Here is a 19,839-nt window from a genome sequence, read left to right as displayed (position 1 = left end):
ACCAAGAGAATTTGTGAGATTTCTTTTTTGGAAGTTTTCACTTCCTATTCTTCAGTTGGTAGTTCATACAGCATGCTTAGTTGGCAAGTAACGTGCACTTTCTTTGATGTATATTTCTAAAAGTTTTGCTTCGCGCAGTTTAGCTTAACAAATTTTCCCATGATCTAAAAAAGTGACTTTGCAGTTTTTTTGAGAGCTTTCGAAAGAGAAGCTTGAATACTTCTGTTTATTGAACCGTTTTGCCATTCATCACTGGCAGTCATCAGTAAAGATCATGAGAGTTACTGCCCTTACGTGTGCTTTTAACTGACTTGGATAACAGAAGTGACTATCAGGTGTGCCATTTTTACGCATCGTTTCGGCAATAGGTCCTCTGTTAGGTGGAGAATTGTGCTGTTTTAGTTTTTAATTGTTTTTGTCCTAGATTTTAACACCCTAAGCTATTCCTCACTGTATGATATTTTGTTTAAATATTTAACTTTATATTCACATATTGTTTTGCTGCCTATAAGGAACATGGGTCAAAAGCTTTGCCACAAGCAGTATGATGCCAGTAGTGTATACTAAGTTTTGCCTTTTATTCTACTCTGCAGGTACAGTGTTGCTTCGTTATGACAAGTGGCTGTGTGGAAGATGTTCACCCTTTCTACGACTGATATCACTGATGTTGGTCATGGTTAGACTCTCGTTTGTTTTAGTTTTTTACAAGAATGTGAAAATGTTAGCAATTACATACAAAAAGTTGATGAAAATCAGTGCTGTGATTTTCATTGTGATTGATCATGATTATTATATACTGTTTATATTTATTTATTTTATGCATATAGTTTAAGCAACGTGTTTTTGCATGTTTACTACCATATCATATTTGGGTGTTGGTGTATTGCTACACAAGTGTGGTGTATATCATAGAACAGATACCCTGGTTTATTTGCTTGACTTCAGAAGCTTATTTGCCAAGTACAAGGAATTTCACTTGGTGCTGTTGTTGTAAATTAAACCTGACTAAATTGAAATGACAGTAGATGTAAAAATAGAAACAGTGACTGGACTGTGGATAGGAATGTAAAAGTTATGTTGTTTTACAAATGAATATAGAGAAAAGAGCCCATGTTGAAAAAAGTAGCTGGTAACTGGTGTGTTTTATCTGGGCTAAATCTGTGTGTATGTGCATTAATGTGTGCTGCTGGAGGGTTTGTTTGTTATTGCCATCCATGAGAACTGTGTTTGTGTGTGTATAGGGGACACTCTGTGCTGTGTCAGTGAAGAGGGTTCTTCAGCAGGGACGGCAGAAGTGAAACAGGAGAATCAGTCTACTGTCAGTCCATACAGCACTTCACAAAATGAGGTGAACGACATGCCTCTCATGGAGCCCAACAACATCAAGATGTACTCCTTAGAGGATACACATGCACCAGGTAAGGGGTATATGACATGTCTTTATGATTAAAAGGCTGAAGGATACATCTGGAAGGTGTATGATGACTCATGTCATAGGTAGCATGCTTCACATTGTTTATATGCTCATCAAGTAAAATTATTTAGATAATCTTGTTGCCCCGAGTAAGTTGAACTTTAGTTGTCTTCCTATTACATAAGGTCTGACATGTGACTTATTTTACTCTGCATGAGCCTGTATGAGCACGCGTGTCAGTATGTGTTTGTGCATACGTGAGTTTGGACGAACTAGCATAACCTGTTCAAGAAAAAAGATGTAGACCTACAGTAGTATGGATGTGGGGTGTTATGCTTGTTGAACGACTGTGTATGTTTCTGTAGAATTTAGATTGGTATATATTGAGGTTGATTGAAACTTATTCTGGTGGTACATATAAAATACATATTATGAGCATGCTTTTTAAAGAATTTCACCCAAAAATGAAACATTTCTCATCATTTACTCATGCTTATGCCATCCTAGACGTGTATGGCATTCTTTCTTGTGCTCAACACAAACAAAGATTTTTAGAAAAATATATCTCGGTTCTGTAGGTCCATACAATGCAAGTGAATGGTCACTAAAACTTTGAAGCTCCAAAAAGCAGATTAAGGCAGCATAAACCTAATCCATAAAACTGGTTTTATCAATGTCACCTGAAGTGATCCAGCTGGTTCTGAGTGAGAACAGACCAAAATGTAACTCCTTTTTTTACAATAAGACATCACCAGTCTCCTCGGCAATCATGATTTCAAGTACGATTACACTTCTAAGCGCCATCTAGTGCTCTGCCACAATTTAGTCTGTGTTGTTGACCAATATTATTATTGTTATATACTTTCCTCAAGAAACTTAAGATCTTCCAAAGCAATGAAACAAAGAAAATAATGCATACATTTAAAAAAATTAATTAAAAAATACAACGAAAAAAATTTCTTAATGAAAATGTCCAAAATTATGTAAACACTTCTTGCAGAAAGTAAATATTAAATAAATATAAACAGTTTTTGCAAGAAAAATTATGACCGAATTAATGGGGGTGCATCTTTTGGCTTTCATAATATTCTTTTGAGTGATTTCATCAACACTGAAATTTGCATATTACATTTTTTAGATCTGTTTGTTTTTTGTGAACCGACACTACAGATGTTGCACCAGCTTAAATAACAAGCTCCTTTTAATTTTCTTCACTTGTTTTGGAGTCGCCCCCTTCTGTGGAGATGTTTTTTCAGGGGTTTTCCTTGGTCAAAAATGATTGTGTAGCACGAGTGATGCTGCTCTGCACTCTCCTGTAAATATCGGGAAGACTGCTAGACTCGGCTGAGAGATCTTGCGAACACAAGATTAATGTAATTTAATTTTGGGTGGCCGCCGGAAAATATTTAATGCCATAAAAATCATGTCCATGTTTCTTAAAATCTCCCACGAAGTCTCACGTGAAGCCCAGCCCACTGATAAATAAGCCCAGCCCACTGATAAATAAGCCCAGGCCACTGATAGATAAGCCCAGCCCACTGATAGATAAGCCCAGGCCACTGATAGATAAGACAAGCCCACTAATAGATAAGCCCAGGACACTGATAGATAAGCTCAGGCCACTGATAGATAAGCCCAGCCCACTGATAGATAAGCCCAGGCCACTGATAGATAAGCCTAACCCATTGATTGATAAGCCCAGCCCACTGATAGATAAGACCAGCCCACTGATAGATAAGCCCAGCCCACTGGTAGATAAGCCCATCCCACTGGTAGATAAGCCCAGCCCACTGATAGATAAGCCCAGCCCACTGATAGATAAGCCCAGCCCACTGGTAGATAAGCCCATCCCTCTGGTAGATAAGCCCAGCCCACTGGTAAGCCCAGGCCACTTATAGATAAGCCCAGGCCACTGATAAATAAGCCCAGGCCACTGATATATAAGCCCAGCCCACTGATAGATAAGCCCAACCCACTGATAGATAAGCCCAGCCCACTGGTAGATAAGCCCATTCCACTGGTAGATACGCTCAGCCCACTGATAGATAAGCCAAGCCCACTGATAGATAAGCCCAGCCCACTGATAGATAAGCCAAGCCCACTGATAGATAAGCCCAGGCCACTGATAGATAAGCCAAGCCCACTGATAGATAAGCCCAGGCCACTGATAGATAAGCCCAGCCCACTGATAGATAAGCCCAGCCCACTGATAGATAAGCCCAGGCCACTGATAGATAAGCCTAGCCCATTGATTGATAAGCCCAGCCCACTGATAGATAAGACCAGCCCACTGATAGATAAGCCTAGCCCATTGATTGATAAGCCCAGCCCACTGATAGATAAGACCAGCCCACTGATAGATAAGCCCAGCCCACTGGTAGATAAGCCCATCCCACTGGTAGATAAGCCCATCCCACTGGTAGATAAGCCCAGCCCACTGGTAGATAAGCCCAGCCCACTGATAGATAAGCCCAGCCCACTGATAGATAAGCCCAGCCCACTGGTAGATAAGCCCATCCCACTGGTAGATAAGCCCATCCCACTGGTAGATAAGCCCAGCCCACTGATAGATAAGCCCAGCCCACTGGTAGATAAGCCCATCCCACTGGTAGATAAGCCCATCCCACTGGTAGATAAGCCCAGGCCACTTATAGATAAGCCCAGGCCACTGATAAATAAGCCCAGGCCACTGATAGATAAGCCCAGGCCACTGATAGATAAGCCCAGCCCACTGATAGATAAGCCCAGCCCATTGATTGATAAGCCCAGCCCACTGATAGATAAGCCCAGCCCACTGGTAGATAAGCCCATCCCACTGGTAGATAAGCCCAGCCCACTGATAGATAAGCCAAGCCCACTGATAGATAAGCCCAGGCCACTGATAGATAAGCCCAGGCCACTGATAGATAAGCCCATCCCACTGGTAGATAAGCCCAGCCCACTGGTAGATAAGCCCAGCCCACTGATAGATAAGCCCAGCCCACTGGTAGATAAGCCCATCCCACTGGTAGATAAGCCCAGCCCACTGATAGATAAGCCCAGGCCACTGATAGATAAGACAAGCCCACTGATAGATAAGCCCAGGCCACTGATAGATAAGCCCAGCCCACTGATAGATAAGCCCAGCCCACTGATAGATAAGCCCAGGCCACTGATAGATAAGCCCAGGCCACTGATAGATAAGACAAGCCCACTAATAGATAAGCCCAGGACACTGATAGATAAGCTCAGGCCACTGATAGATAAGCCCAGCCCACTGATAGATAAGCCCAGGCCACTGATAGATAAGCCTAGCCCATTGATTGATAAGCCCAGCCCACTGATAGATAAGACCAGCCCACTGATAGATAAGCCCAGCCCACTGGTAGATAAGCCCATCCCACTGGTAGATAAGCCCAGCCCACTGATAGATAAGCCCAGCCCACTGATAGATAAGCCCAGCCCACTGGTAGATAAGCCCATCCCTCTGGTAGATAAGCCCAGCCCACTGGTAAGCCCAGGCCACTTATAGATAAGCCCAGGCCACTGATAAATAAGCCCAGGCCACTGATAGATAAGCCCAGCCCACTGATAGATAAGCCCAACCCACTGATAGATAAGCCCAGCCCACTGGTAGATAAGCCCATTCCACTGGTAGATAAGCTCAGCCCACTGATAGATAAGCCAAGCCCACTGATAGATAAGCCCAGCCCACTGATAGATAAGCCAAGCCCACTGATAGATAAGCCCAGGCCACTGATAGATAAGCCAAGCCCACTGATAGATAAGCCCAGGCCACTGATAGATAAGCCCAGCCCACTGATAGATAAGCCCAGCCCACTGATAGATAAGCCCAGGCCACTGATAGATAAGCCTAGCCCATTGATTGATAAGCCCAGCCCACTGATAGATAAGACCAGCCCACTGATAGATAAGCCCAGCCCACTGGTAGATAAGCCTATCCCACTGGTAGATAAGCCCATCCCACTGGTAGATAAGCCCAGCCCACTGGTAGATAAGCCCAGTCCACTGATAGATAAGCCCAGTCCACTGATAGATAAGCCCAGCCCACTGGTAGATAAGCCCATCCCACTGGTAGATAAGCCCATCCCACTGGTAGATAAGCCCAGCCCACTGATAGATAAGCCCAGCCCACTGGTAGATAAGCCCATCCCACTGGTAGATAAGCCCATCCCACTGGTAGATAAGCCCAGGCCACTTATAGATAAGCCCAGGCCACTGATAAATAAGCCCAGGCCACTGATAGATAAGCCCAGGCCACTGATAGATAAGCCCAGCCCACTGATAGATAAGCCCAGCCCATTGATTGATAAGCCCAGCCCACTGATAGATAAGCCCAGCCCACTGGTAGATAAGCCCATCCCACTGGTAGATAAGCCCAGCCCACTGATAGATAAGCCCAGGCCACTGATAGATAAGCCCAGGCCACTGATAGATAAGCCCATCCCACTGGTAGATAAGCCCAGCCCACTGGTAGATAAGCCCAGCCCACTGATAGATAAGCCAAGCCCACTGATATATAAGCCCAGGCCACTGATAGATAAGCCCAGGCCACTGATAGATAAGCCCAGGCCACTGATAGATAAGCCCAGCCCACTGATAGATAAGCCCAGCCCATTGATTGATAAGCCCAGCCCACTGATAGATAAGCCCAGCCCACTGGTAGATAAGCCCATCCCACTGGTAGATAAGCCCAGCCCACTGATAGATAAGCCAAGCCCACTGATAGATAAGCCCAGGCCACTGATAGATAAGCCCAGGCCACTGATAGATAAGCCCATCCCACTGGTAGATAAGCCCAGCCCACTGGTAGATAAGCCCAGCCCACTGATAGATAAGCCCAGCCCACTGGTAGATAAGCCCATCCCACTGGTAGATAAGCCCAGCCCACTGATAGATAAGCCAAGCCCACTGATAGATAAGCCCAGGCCACTGATAGATAAGCCCAGGCCACTGATAGATAAGCCCATCCCACTGGTAGATAAGCCCAGCCCACTGGTAGATAAGCCCAGCCCACTGATAGATAAGCCAAGCCCACTGATATATAAGCCCAGCCCACTGATAGATAAGCCCAGGCTACTGATAGATAAGCCCAGGCCACTGATAGATAAGCCCAGCCCACTGGTAGATAAGCTCATCCCACTGGTAGATAAGCCCAGCCCACTGGTAGATAAGCCCAGCCGACTGATAGATAAGCCAAGCCCACTGATAGATAAGCCCAGCCCACTGATAGATAAGCCAAGCCCACTGATAGATAAGCCCAGGCCACTGATAGATAAGCCCAGCCCACTGATAGATGAGCCCACCTGTGCACATGGATATTTACATATTGCATTATACACAATCTCTGTCAATTGACACTGTATATCGTCGCCACATTATATTTCATCATATTGACTGGCCCTAGTCTGTTCTCACCCCAAACCAATTGGATTGCTTCAGAAGACATGGATTAAACTTCTGGAGTCTTATAGATGACTTTTATGTTGCCTTTATGTTTTTTTAGTTATGTTGTTCTAGTCACCATTCACTTGCACTTAGGTTTTCTCAGACACTAGCATAAACTAGACTTTACCTGTACTTTAATTTTAGACCTACTACAGTATGTATAGCAAAACTACCTCTATACTTAATAGATAAGTAAATAATAAAAAATGTGTTTGTCCTATGACTCTATTTGCACAGAGGGTCAGCCTATGAAGAGGAAGAAGGGCCCTGCTCCCAAGATGATGGGGAATGAGGTGTGTAGTGTATGTGGAGACAAGGCATCTGGGTTTCATTACAATGTGCTGAGCTGTGAGGGGTGTAAAGGTTTCTTCAGACGAAGCGTAATCAAAGGAGCTCAGTACTCCTGCAAGAACTTTGGCCGTTGTGAGATGGACATGTACATGCGCCGCAAGTGTCAGCAGTGTCGTCTAAGGAAATGCAGGGAGGCAGGTATGCTGGAACAGTGTAAGTGATCCTTTCTTTTCCTTTATTACCTATTAGAGCCCATGTACATTTCTATATGCACCACCTTTTAAGATGAAGTATGTAACTTCTGCACCACCAAATTCCAGAAAACATCTCCTGCCTTTTATTGGTTATACAAACAGTAGGGATGGAAATCATCTTACAATAACGACGTTATCGACAATAAAAAATTGTCAACAAAAATGTTCGTTGTCGATTAGTCCCTTGATCTCATTTAACATAACATGAGATCACATTAAACTCTTAATGATGATGCACGAGAGCAACACTGCAGTTCACGCCTGACTGAGGAGAGGAAAGAAACACATCTTAAATGCATTTATATTTAATGCGTTACAGCTTTACTAAAGTTCAAATAATAAGGCAGCAGGTCATGTAAATAACTACAAACTCTGAAACTGGCATTTCTCTGTGTGGTCAGCACCTCTTCTATGAGTTGCGCGAATGTCCCGATCTGAGGAGGAGAGACTGAAACTGCATCCGGCTGAAACACTCTCTGTCGTGGGGATGCTCGTCCCTCTCATGGGCGCACGCTTAATGCAGCTAGATTATAATGTGTTGGCTCGCGACTTATTGAATCATAATATGTCACTGTGCATTTCTTATCGTGAAGAAAACTGGCAATACGCAGCTTAATTAATACAAGATAATTTGTTTTTTTGTGAGTTACAGATGGATTGAAGTGAACAGAAAGGGGAGAGAGGAAGTCTTTGCCCCATTATACACTGCAACAAAATACATTTATGATTTGTTTTGGCTTATTTTCCAATAAAAATATGTAAAACTATTTTAAAACAATGTACTTTTTTTAGCAGCTATACTGAAGAAAAATAATTGTTATCTGAGAATGTTGAATATAATATTAAAAATACAAATATTTTTAAATGTCTATAAATTCTTTAAAAAAAGATGCATTCACCTGAGAAGCAGCATATAAGATATTTAGACTTGCTTTTAGAGAATAGATCTTGAATATAAGTAGATTTTGTCTTTACTGCACTCACAGAAGTATGAACAAGTGAAAAATACACTTGTATACTAAATACACTTGGTGTGTATTTAAGAAACATTCTCTTAAAGCAAGCCTAAATATCTTATATGTCGCTTCTCAAGTAAATTTATCTTATTTTAAGGATTTTTGACTATTTTAAATGGAAAACAAGACAAAAACACTTGATAACAATAGGATTTTTGTAGTGATTTTATTTTACTGAATTAAACTTAATTTAATGAATATAATTTAGAAATATTTTTAAAAGATGATTTTGTCCTCTATATTGTTAGTAAGCACGTTTAATACAACCTTTTAAGTCGGGGCATAAATGAATTAACGGTTAAGAGCTAATGATTAATCATTGCAATAATCGCTGGATATTATAATAATTGTTAGATTAATTGATTATCAAAATAATCGTTAGATTAATCAATTATCAAAATAATCGTTAGATTAAACGATTATCAAAATAATCATTAGTTGCTGTGCTTCAGTTGACTCTGCATATAAAACAGGGATACAAGAGAGAATATTATTAATATTTTAAAAGAAGTGTTCACCTAAAAATGAAAATTCTGTCATCGTCTCAATCTCATGACATCCCACATGTGGATGATTTTCTTTCTTCTGCAGTACACAAATTAAGATTTTTAGAAGAATATTTCAGCTCTGTAGGTCCACACTATGCAAGTGAATGGTGACCAAAACTTTGAAGGTCCAAAAAGCACATAAAGGAAGCATAAACATAATCCATACAACTCACCAAAATATAGCTACTTTTTCCACTGTACATCTTGCCAATGCAGTCTCTTGCTACGGTCATGATTTCAAGATTGATTGCACTTCCTAGTGCTGAACACATGCGCAGAGTGCTAGATGGCACTAGGAGGTGTAATCAAACTTGATATTATGATCTCCAGGGAGACTGCAGATGTCAAGATTTATTGTGAAAAAAGTTATATTTTGGTCTGTTCTCACCCAAAACCGATTGGATTGCTGCAGAAGACATAGGTTAAACCACAGGAGTTGTACGGATTACTTTTATGCTGCCTTTATGTGCTTTTTCAGCTTCAAAATATTTGTCACCATTCAGTTGCATTATTTGGACCTACAGAGTTGAGATATTCTTCTAAAAAATCTTTATTTGTGTTCAGTAGAAGAAAGTAAGTCACACATCTGGGATGGCATATGGGTGAGAAAATGATAAGAGAATTTTCATTTTTGCTATTCATATTCACCCATGAGCATCTTATACTTGGATAGTGTTTATTCCATAGGCACTCCATGTTATCTTATCTTTATCATTTTTATGTTAAAAGTAGTTATTTGGTAATTCAATAACTTTTTCAGAGAGATATGTTGTTGCCTGTCATTCTACTAGGTGTGCTGTCAGAAGAGCAGATCCGACTGAAGAAGATGAAAAAGCAGGAGGAAGAGACTGCACGCACATCTGCAGTGGCAACACCAAGCCCTGCACCAGATATGCCCCCTTTGGCTCCTGAACAACAGGAAATGATAGAAAAACTGGTGGCCATGCAGAAACAGTGCAACAAACGCTCTTTTCTTGACCGCCCCAAAGTCACTGTGAGTGGTTTAGCAAGTATATTATCTTAATAAAATATAAGGGTGAAGCACTATGATATTGATGTTACATGTGTTATTTGGCCTGGGCTAAATTCAAGTTTCTTTTTAAGCCATGTTTTCAGGTCACTGTGACTTTCAGGCAGCTGAATAGGAAAAAAGTTTGTTCATTAATGTTCACAGTGGTGTAGATGATTAGTTAGGCAAAGTGTTCAGTTTTCATAAAATCAAATGTAATATGTCAGATGATCGGCAAGAAGGCAGATTGTAGGATTCCTTTGTCACTTTAATAAAGATTCTTTCTTTATGGCTCTTTAGGGGTCATGTCTGCTTGTGTGGCAAATCTTTCAGTCACTGAATTACATTTACGTCAAGATTTATGATTTTAAGTTTTATGGTTTTTCAGCCATGGCCACGTAGTCAGGATCCACTTAACAGAGAGGTTCGACAGCAACGGTTTGCTCATTTCACTGAGCTGGCCATCATGTCTGTGCAAGAGATTGTAGACTTTGCTAAACAGCTGCCTGGCTTCCTGGAGCTCACTCGAGAGGACCAAATCGCCCTACTGAAGACCTCAACTATAGAGGTTAGACTTACTGACCTTTAACACACTTTTTTCTCTGGTGCCAGACTACAGTGTGTAAAGGGAAGTGCTTTAGAATAGAGGCCACCTGGTGATGTGTGTAGTTTCACATGAAAAACCAAGCAAAGCCCTCATGTTAATTAGGGGTTGGGAAAAATAGATTGACCTACTAGCTTTTTAAAAACAAAGTATGAAGGACAAAAAATACAGAAGTATCTGCAAAAATGGCAAGGAAGGTGCATCTCATTTTATACCCACTTTATAGTTTTTCTTGGCTGATTAGTGCAGATACATTTTAAAACTGCTTTTATACAGAACCTTTACACAGAATTTGCACCTTAAAACTTTTGCTAAAGAATTTAGATTTATTGATATATATGTATATATATATATATATATATATATATATATATATATATATATATATAATTTATTTATAAATAAATATGTTTGTGAAACCCTGAATCAAAATCGATTAGTACAGTCAGATAAAGATTACCACCCCTAGACTAGATTGGAGCTTGCTGCTTTATTTAAAGTTACATTTTGGCTAATGTGCCTACTTTCCTTCTGTAGATTATGCTTCTAGAGACTTCTAGACGTTATAATCCAGCAATAGACAGCATAACCTTCCTCAAAGACTTCAGTTACAATAAGGAGGATTTTGCCAAAGCAGGTATATAATGTTGTTGTATTGGGCTCATGTTAATAATCTGAATATTTTATTTGTCACAGTGTGAGACTGATGATTTTTGTTTTCGTTTATTTAGCAATTTTGGTGTTCATGCCCTAAAATGTTCTTTCTGGCTACTCTACAGGGTTGCAGTTTGAGTTCATCAACCCCATCTTTGAGTTCTCTAAGGGCATGAATGACCTTCACCTGGATGAGGCAGAGTATGCTTTGCTCATTGCCATCAACATTTTCTCAGCAGGTCAGTTTGACACAAACACCAATATTATAACGTTGGTCTGCTGGCGAGTCTTATCAGTCTTTTTATTGACCATGTTCATTTTTAGAAATATCAGTATGGAACTTTTGAATGGATGACAGAGACCATGGGTTTGTGAATGGTGCTATAGAAATAAATTGTATTATTATTGTTTTGAATTTATTCTGTTTTTAAGTGCAGTTGCTTTTGTGTTTCTTACAATTACGTTTAGTTTGAATGCCATTTAATTTGAGTGTTATAAATAAACCTTAAATGAATATTCCATGTTCAGTACAAGTTATGCTCAGTCGACAGCATTTGTGGCAAAATGTTGATTACCACAAAATTCCTTACATTGAGGCACTTAAAACAGAAGTAAATGAGGCCAATATTTGGAGGGTTTAAAGGCTGAAAAGCTTATCATTTTATAAAAACACTTACATTAATATTCTGTCAAAACTCTTAAATTATCAGAGCTGTAAAGTTGTTTAAATCATAGTTTTTACAGGCTTTTAAGATTTATGATTACGTCGTCATGGCACTAAAGTTGTAAAAAGAGATAAGGTTAGTAAGATAATTTATTACACACATATTGTTTATGTCTTGTGGCTACACTTTTGAAACAGTGAGTATTTTAACATTTACGGATTGGCCCCATTCACTTCCATTGTAAGTGCCTCACTTTAACCCAGATTTTTGCTTTTTTTAAAGAAAAGGAAGGACGAGTCAAAATTAACTTTTGTGGTTATCAACAATATGCCATAAATGCTGTAGGCTGAGCTTAACTTGTATTGAACCTGTAATATTCCTTGATAAAAAAACAGATATTGGCATGCATGTTAGGGATGATGCTTATCAGTCAAATGGAAACTTAATCTGTATAGATTAATGAAAAACATTAGCTTAGTTTCAGTTTATTAAAGGTGCTGTTTATTAAAGGACTAAGACGTTGAATTAGCCACGCCCCCTCTTTCCAAAACCCTGCACTCCAAAAAGAACAAATGAGCTTTATTGAGAGGAACATCATGCAGAAACAGCTGTTTACAACTGTAGCAAACAGCGCCCTCAACAGACAACAGTGATGAACAACATGGCTTAAAAATGGCAGTAAGTTTCAATAATTCACTGCAACTACAATGAGAATGCGCAAAATGATTGACAGGTTGAAAGTTTCATTGTCCGCGGACACATTTTTATTTGCTGTTTACAGAGTCTAGTGCTGTCACAGAGTCAGGTGAGATATCTTACGATACTTATTTCATTCAAATCATTCAGGCAGTAGGAAAAAATTTTGCTTACCTTCTATGAAAAAAATTACTTACAGCACCTTTAATACCTGCAGAAATGTTGTAATGTGTTGGAAAGCCATTTTTATTCACACACGAGATTTTGTAGAATGCAAGTTTAAGACTGGTGTCAGATGTGGTGTTGGTTTATTTTGAGAGATTTTTAATTATCTTTATCATTAAAGCTGATGTGTTTTTTTAATGCTAAAATACTTTCTCGTATCTCAGATTTACATGTTAGAGTCATCTAAAAGTGAGTCATCTGTAGGTTGACTTCACCTAAAAGTGTAACATAGTGGCTGTGTAGCGTAATCAAATCATTCCTCTTGTCTGTTTGAGGGGCCTGTCCAGCCTGAATCTGCAACATTTGGCTGAACCAATGGTGTGTTTGGGGCTGGACTATTATTTTCTACAACCAATGTTATATGGAAGATTTATGGAATCTGTTTAAAAACCGTGATTTTATCTGGTAAAACCGTTTGGTGACAATCGTGGCACAGATTTTACACACTTCATCTTAAAATGTAGCATCATTACATTTGTGTCAAAGGGATAGTTCACCCCAAAATGAAAATTATCTCATAATTTTCTCATCCTCATGCCATTTAAGTTGACCTAATTACTTTCTTCTTCTGGACACAAAGATTTTTAGAAGAATTTGTCAGCTCTGTAGGTCCATACAGTGCAAGTGAATGGTGATCGGGTCTTTAAGTGTCCAAGAAGGAGATAAAGTCAGCATAAAAGTAATCCATAAGACTCCAATGAAGCTTCTTCTGAAGAGTTCCAGTTGGTTTTGTGTGAGAACAGACCAAAATATAACTCATTTTTCACAGTACATCTTGCCATAGCATTCTCTAAGCATGATCATGATTTAATGCTCAGTTACACTTTCTAGTGCTTGATGCAAGCGCAGCGCACTAGATGATGCATTTGGAAGTGTAATCAAGCTTGAAATCATGATTGCCAAGGAGACTGCTCTCAAGATGTACAGTGAAAAAAGGAGCTTTATTTTGGTCTGTTCTCACCCAAAACCAACTGGGTTTCTTCAGAAGACATTGATTATAACACTGGAGTCTTATGGATTACTTTTAGGCTGACAATCTCCTTTTTGGAGCTTCAAAGGCCTGATTAACATTCACTTGCACTGTATGGACAATTCTTCTTATTTTTCGGTGAACCTACCCTTTAATCACTCTTTCTATTCTGTTTGTGTTTTTATCTGTTGGTCAGACCGACCCAACGTGCAGGATCATGATTTAGTGGAAAGACTACAGCAGCCATATGTGGATGCCCTTCACTCGTACATCAGAATAAAACGACCCAACGTGAGTGTAATGGTCCTAAAAGGACAAAAATATCACAGCTCTAAAATAATTTGTAATGATTGATTTCAGTGAACAGGAGTTCAACATGAATACTATTGTATTTTATGTGGTGTTAAAGTATACAGTAAGACTATGTGATGTGATGAAGACAAGTCAGTGATCAGTGTATATTTTGCCTTTTGTATACTTTTTATTGCCAGTAGGTGGTACTGAAGATTCCATCCTTGGACTGATAATATATAAATACAGTTAACTCTAACTGGGATGGTTTTGATATACTGTATCAATGTAATCCTAATAATCCACTCCACTTTCATCCTCACTAAAGGATCATCTGATGTTTCCTCGAATGCTGATGAAGCTGGTTAGCCTACGCACACTGAGCAGTGTCCACTCAGAGCAGGTCTTTGCTCTTCGCCTCCAAGACAAGAAACTCCCGCCACTGCTCTCTGAAATTTGGGATGTCCATGAGTGAGCCGACGTTCCGCCCCAGGACACAATGAGCCAGTGTCAAGAAAACATGGCCGTGTGGGGGAGGCCTCTAAAGGCAGAGCAAGTGGGGTGGGGATTGACCTCATGATGACCCTTAGGGCCGAACTGTCTCCCACTCTGGCATTGAGCCAGTTTATAAGGAGCCTGATTTGATCATTCTGTTCCTTGATTTCTCTATTTTGAATCTAGTGGTCAGTGGGCTGCTTCCTTTGAATGTGCTGTTGATAGACTTTTTGTCCAGAAATGGCTCAGGGACCATTCAGAACCAGTAATGGTTATTTGAACTTCATTTGAGCTTGGGGATCTGGATGGGTGTGGATTCAGACACTTGCTTGCTAGTGTCAGTGACCACAAACAATGTGTTCACAATTTTTTGTGTTGCTAGTACCAAAAGCTTTCAGCATGTTTTTTTTCAATGGTTTCTACTCTATTTCACAAAAGTGGAATAGAGTAGAAGGCTCTCCATTAAAAATTTTTTGTTTGTTTATTTGCAGTGCTTTACAATGCCATTTGGGATGATTGGTGGGAAATAGCTAACCGCTATATTATTCTTAAATTATGAAAATGCATAGATCATGCACATGGTTGAATCACATAGTCTTCTATTCATAACTGCTCATTTACTTTTTTTATTTTTTAAATTGCATTATGTGTGACACACATCTATTCTAGGAATTAATGTTAAAATGCAGTCTCCTATTAACACCTCAGACTTTTAGATTAAATAATCCAATACTTTACCAGTGCAAGCCTTAGTGATTCAAAGCCCATGTAACACTGATTTGACATATTCCAACAAACATGCAGAATTCTGTTGGTTGTTTTAGAATATTCAGAAAGAGAAATGACAAGCCAAATGGGCTGGTAGTATGAGGCTGAACATATGCAGATGCAATCACTGGCCAATTCTGCACGCCAACACGATGTTCTGGATTTTAAGAAGTGCTAGTCCATGTAGCATATGGTTGACAGGGATCATTAAGAGTCACTAACCCAAATCAGTGTGCTGCTCAACTCACAGTGACTACTGAGAGACTCATAGATGCATTTTAAACCTAACGCAGGCCATAAATTATTCTTTTTCATGACATAATGTCTTTTACAACCCATCATACTGTTTCTGTGGCAAGTTAATTCTGCACACATCACAGAGTTCAAATTGGAGGATGGATGATATTGTTTGACAATTTGCACTTAAAACATTTGCATAATTTATACACAGACTTTATCTCAGTTTGATGTCTCTCTCTCTTTCTATATATGTCTTATAACTGTATTTTCTTCCCCACATTACACAAAGTAGCCTAATTAAAAGTATAGTCATATACCGTAGAGTGGTTATATATGTATATGCATGTGTGTATATATATATACATACATACATACACACAGACCCACTACTTAATCAAGATAATTTCAACATTAATTTACACTTTAATTATTTTATTGTGATGTCAATTATCTATAATTTGTCTCTTTTAATACATGTTTGTTTACTTAACCATATGAGAATATTCAGACAGTCTGAATGCACCAGAAATTAAACTTATTTCCTGTCCCTTTTATAATCAAGAGAGACAAACATGAATTGGATTTTTCAGTATTAAACTTAACACAGTATTACAGAAATAGCTCTGAAGAAAGGGACTGGGCAAATGAGAGCATTTTGTGATGTTTAGGGCTAGTGTCTTACCTGACGTGACCATGTGCAATTCTTATTTCACTGGTATTAAAAACCACTTCTGTGATGGACTTAGGTTGTGGTGTATTAATACATTATGGAAAAAACATTGGGGGAAAAAAGTATTATCCTCTTTGGGATCAGAAAATATAATGACTAATACAGTTAGTTCGCTGTGACTTTTTCTGCCCTGACTGGACTCATATTATTGAGACTTAGATTGAAACCAAGGGAGGTAACTTGGAAGCTGTGTAGTCAAACATGCCCATGTGATAGTTGCACTGCTTTTACTAACCCAAGACATGTGCCTGTATTTCTTCTAGCTGTGTGCACATATAAATCAAATTTTTGATCTTTTAGATTTCAGATCTGCTCTTTTATACTATCCAGTTCCCTATCTCATTCTACCATTACCATAATTTCTAATAATCCAGACATCTACAAGGGCTTCAAAGTATGAGGGTGTTAATGCACCTTAACCAAACTAAGACCATAAGATTATGTGAAAAACATACATTGTAAAGTTGAACTCCTCTGATCTGAGTTGGTTTGTCATTGCTTCAGCAAACATCTCTCTGTTTGTGCACATAGGAATTGTGATATGGGCATAGCAGACGTCTAGTTACTAAAGTAATGAGCATTTACTATCTCTCCGCTCTCAAGAAACATTTTCAAACTGAAATATAATTGTTGTCCTCTAATAGAATGTTACAATTAAAGCCAAGTGTTTAATGAAAAGTTGATTGTAGTTATAATTTATTTGTACCCTCTGCTCAGTGGACCTTTTTGCTCTGATTAACTTGGTCTTCAATAGAGAGACATTGAATGTTACCATCATAGAAATGTGACCTTATGTTCTAACACCTTAAGTCCTTGGATATACTGCTTTATATGTATAAATAAAAAGTAGACACACTTTATTGTTCTGTGAGAGTATAAATTTATCTGATAAAAAAAATGCAGGACAATTTAGATGACTAAATTCCTCAACTATTCTTCATAAAGAAATGCATTTATCTAAAACAGGGATCCTCGACATTGTTTCTGTCTTTTTATTATTCTGAAATTTTTTAATAGAACAGAGTTGACCCTGTAAATAAATAATAAATCTGAGCTCACAACGTTGGTGTCAGTGATCTGTCTATTAGCATGTGTGTTATGTAAGCATCTCTCAGCATCCTCAGTTAAGTAATTATTAGCTTCCGGCCGAAGGAGCATTGTATTTGGCAATGTACCCTCTTTGAGCAATACAGTATGTAAATAACCAGGCGCCTACGTCAATGACCTCGGTTTGCACCACCCTCAGAAAATAAAATCTTGCAATCTGAAGATATCGACTGTTTAGAACATAACGGATGTTTTTTTTGTCATTCAAATTAGTTCTTATTGTAAATAAAATAAATACATGCTAGAAAAACAACTACAATCATCCTTACACACCAGTTCGCGTGTCTATATGTAAGCGTGAACGAGAAGGCACGTCCGTGTGCACACCCCTCTGGGTGATAAAATGGTGCAGTCCAGCACTCCGGCTGTAATGCGGAACCCTTCTACAAATTTAGCAGCTACAAGCAAAACGCAGCGATACACTGGCGCGGAGACAAGAGGCCGTTCTTATTGAATTGATGTCTATGGAGGAGATGCTTTTGTGTACTGAATAAATAGCTGTTGTGAGGAAACAGCTCATCACTTAACGTATTGGCCGCTTTTCCGCAAATCTTTAACATGGTCTACACTAAATAATAATTTTTATTGAACGATGTGTGGAGATTACTACTATAAAATTGTTGTTTTGTAAGAGAATACGCGTGAAAATTTACGACAGTTAGGTATCAGTTTTGGCTCTCCCATTTATTTGAATGGTACCCGCAAACGGTGACACTGTCGTAACACGATAGATGACCGTCACGCCCTCTCCAATGTTAAAAGCGCGGAGGTTGTTATAACTTAAATAATAGAATCTCTGGTGGAACGATAGAAATAAAGAGAGGTAGAATAACAATTAGCATGAAATGGGTGGGGGCGCTCACCTTTCTGTGACGTCGTCGGTCGGCAACGCATGTTATATTATCTTGTTTTATCATATTAGTTACTATAAACCATATACAACTTTCCTAGTGCAAGTCGTTTACATTCAATCCACGGCTGAAGTGAAAGTTAGCAAACGAGTGGTCACATGATACAAGTTACTTTTCTTAGCGAAGGAATGGATGGACCAATCACAGACGTTTGTGATTACAGGATTAAACATGATTTTCAATTTTATGTCAGGTAGAAATTTTTGAAGCTAAAAGATTTAAACAAGCATATTTTTTCGTGTACAGATTTCCCCAAAATGCAAAATGCAAAAAAAAAAAAAAAAAGAAGTCTCGAAATTTGTATGCGACTCAATGGAGGCGTTCGGCTTTTCAGGCCGATAAACGCCCCCTAGAGGAAGCCCCCTTATTTCTCATAAGCCACAGTTATTATCCGACAGTATTTGCCACCCAATGAACGCAATTCACAAGTTGAGCCCGTAACGAGAGAAAGAGAGGGGGGAGAGAGAGGAGGAGACGAGATACAGACACGATCATCATCTCCATCGCATCACTGACTTACCAGCTACCGCAAAGACACGGATATGCGATAGTCGCGCCATTCACCATCAGATATTGCGTTCAACGTCGTTTGCAAGGATGAATGTGTGTTGAGAAGGCGTTTCGCAGCAGGGCCAGAGAAACGGCTAAAGCGAGTAGTAGCGGCGTTAGCGCTTGGAGGTCAGTATTATCTATATTGATACTATCATCTAATCTTAATGTCATGGGATTTATATGATGTTTTCTCTGGACCAGTGGTGGGGTCACCAGATGGATGAAGGTGTTTCTTTATAACTGTATGGAAATGTACGCAGCTGGTTGTGTAAGCAGCTTTGACAGCTAGCTCAGTGCCGCTGGATGATCATGTTAGCTGCTGCTAGCTGATGGTCATTATTATTCACTTTATAAATCTGTTACATTGGATCTCTGCTCATAACATCACCTCGATTACAAGGACTCTTAAATGTCAAGGCTTTCGAAGCCATGTCATCGTTAATTTATGTCCTCAGTACATTAAATACAGCTGAATTTTATAAATAGCAGTCCATAACACAGCAGTTTTCAATACGATCCGATGTGCAAACCTTGTGTGGCAGAGAGATGCCCGTCTTTTTGTTCTCCAGAGGTCACAAGGACACCGGCTGACTCTTCATACTGTTAGGATGCAGGATGTATTATTCTCAATCATGTCATCATATTATAAGATTGGCTACTTGCAGGGAATTGATTAAACATGAGAAGTAAAGCTTGTTTTGCTTGGTTCTGATAAATGAGACAGTGGAATAGCTAGGATGCTTTGGGTCAAGTGTAAGATGACTTGCTGTTGGATGATGTTGCTTTTCTCCTGGGTGAAATGTGAGACTGCTCTTTGCCTCTGTCAGTGCAATAGCCTGTTTCCTGTCCCTGTTTACACATTACCCTCTTTATTAAATTATTCAATGATGAAGCAGTTAGATTGGGCTTGTAATATTATAAATGTGTTATGTATTAACACTACCTCAGGTA

General features: G+C 39.3%; 2 protein-coding genes across 39 annotated transcripts in view; both read left to right on the top strand.

Annotated features, from left to right (window-relative positions):
• Window positions 1-17,371, top strand: part of LOC127663462 (oxysterols receptor LXR-alpha-like) — a 30,590-nt gene extending 13,219 nt beyond the window's left edge. For 2 of the 5 annotated variants that reach the window (XM_052155068.1, XM_052155073.1), the window contains exons 3-11: window positions 594-676; window positions 1,242-1,418; window positions 7,100-7,366; window positions 9,763-9,965; window positions 10,369-10,548; window positions 11,122-11,221; window positions 11,364-11,477; window positions 13,991-14,085; window positions 14,414-17,371. In XM_052155068.1, coding sequence (XP_052011028.1) covers window positions 634-676; window positions 1,242-1,418; window positions 7,100-7,366; window positions 9,763-9,965; window positions 10,369-10,548; window positions 11,122-11,221; window positions 11,364-11,477; window positions 13,991-14,085; window positions 14,414-14,560 — 1,326 coding nt within the window. In that variant the 5' untranslated portion in view covers window positions 594-633 and the 3' untranslated portion in view covers window positions 14,561-17,371. Of the gene's footprint in view, window positions 1-209; window positions 336-593; window positions 677-1,241; window positions 1,419-7,099; window positions 7,367-9,762; window positions 9,966-10,368; window positions 10,549-11,121; window positions 11,222-11,363; window positions 11,478-13,990; window positions 14,086-14,413 lie in introns of those variants that run through there. The other 3 variants (XM_052155077.1, XM_052155089.1, XM_052155083.1) reach the window with 3 other exon arrangements.
• Window positions 17,372-18,786: 1,415 nt separating this feature from the next.
• Window positions 18,787-19,839, top strand: part of LOC127654089 (MAP kinase-activating death domain protein-like) — a 94,557-nt gene continuing 93,504 nt past the window's right edge. For all 34 annotated transcript variants that reach the window (XM_052141273.1, XM_052141346.1, XM_052141354.1 and 31 more), the window contains exon 1: window positions 18,787-19,014. The gene's annotated coding sequence lies outside the window, so the exon portion shown is untranslated. The remainder of the gene's footprint in view (window positions 19,015-19,839) is intronic.

The sequence above is a fragment of the Xyrauchen texanus genome, chromosome 2 (genome assembly GCF_025860055.1).
Source record: "Xyrauchen texanus isolate HMW12.3.18 chromosome 2, RBS_HiC_50CHRs, whole genome shotgun sequence".
Lineage (NCBI taxonomy): Eukaryota > Metazoa > Chordata > Actinopteri > Cypriniformes > Catostomidae > Xyrauchen > Xyrauchen texanus.
Note: the sequence above shows the minus strand (reverse complement) of the source record. Positions and strands in the feature narration are given on the sequence as shown.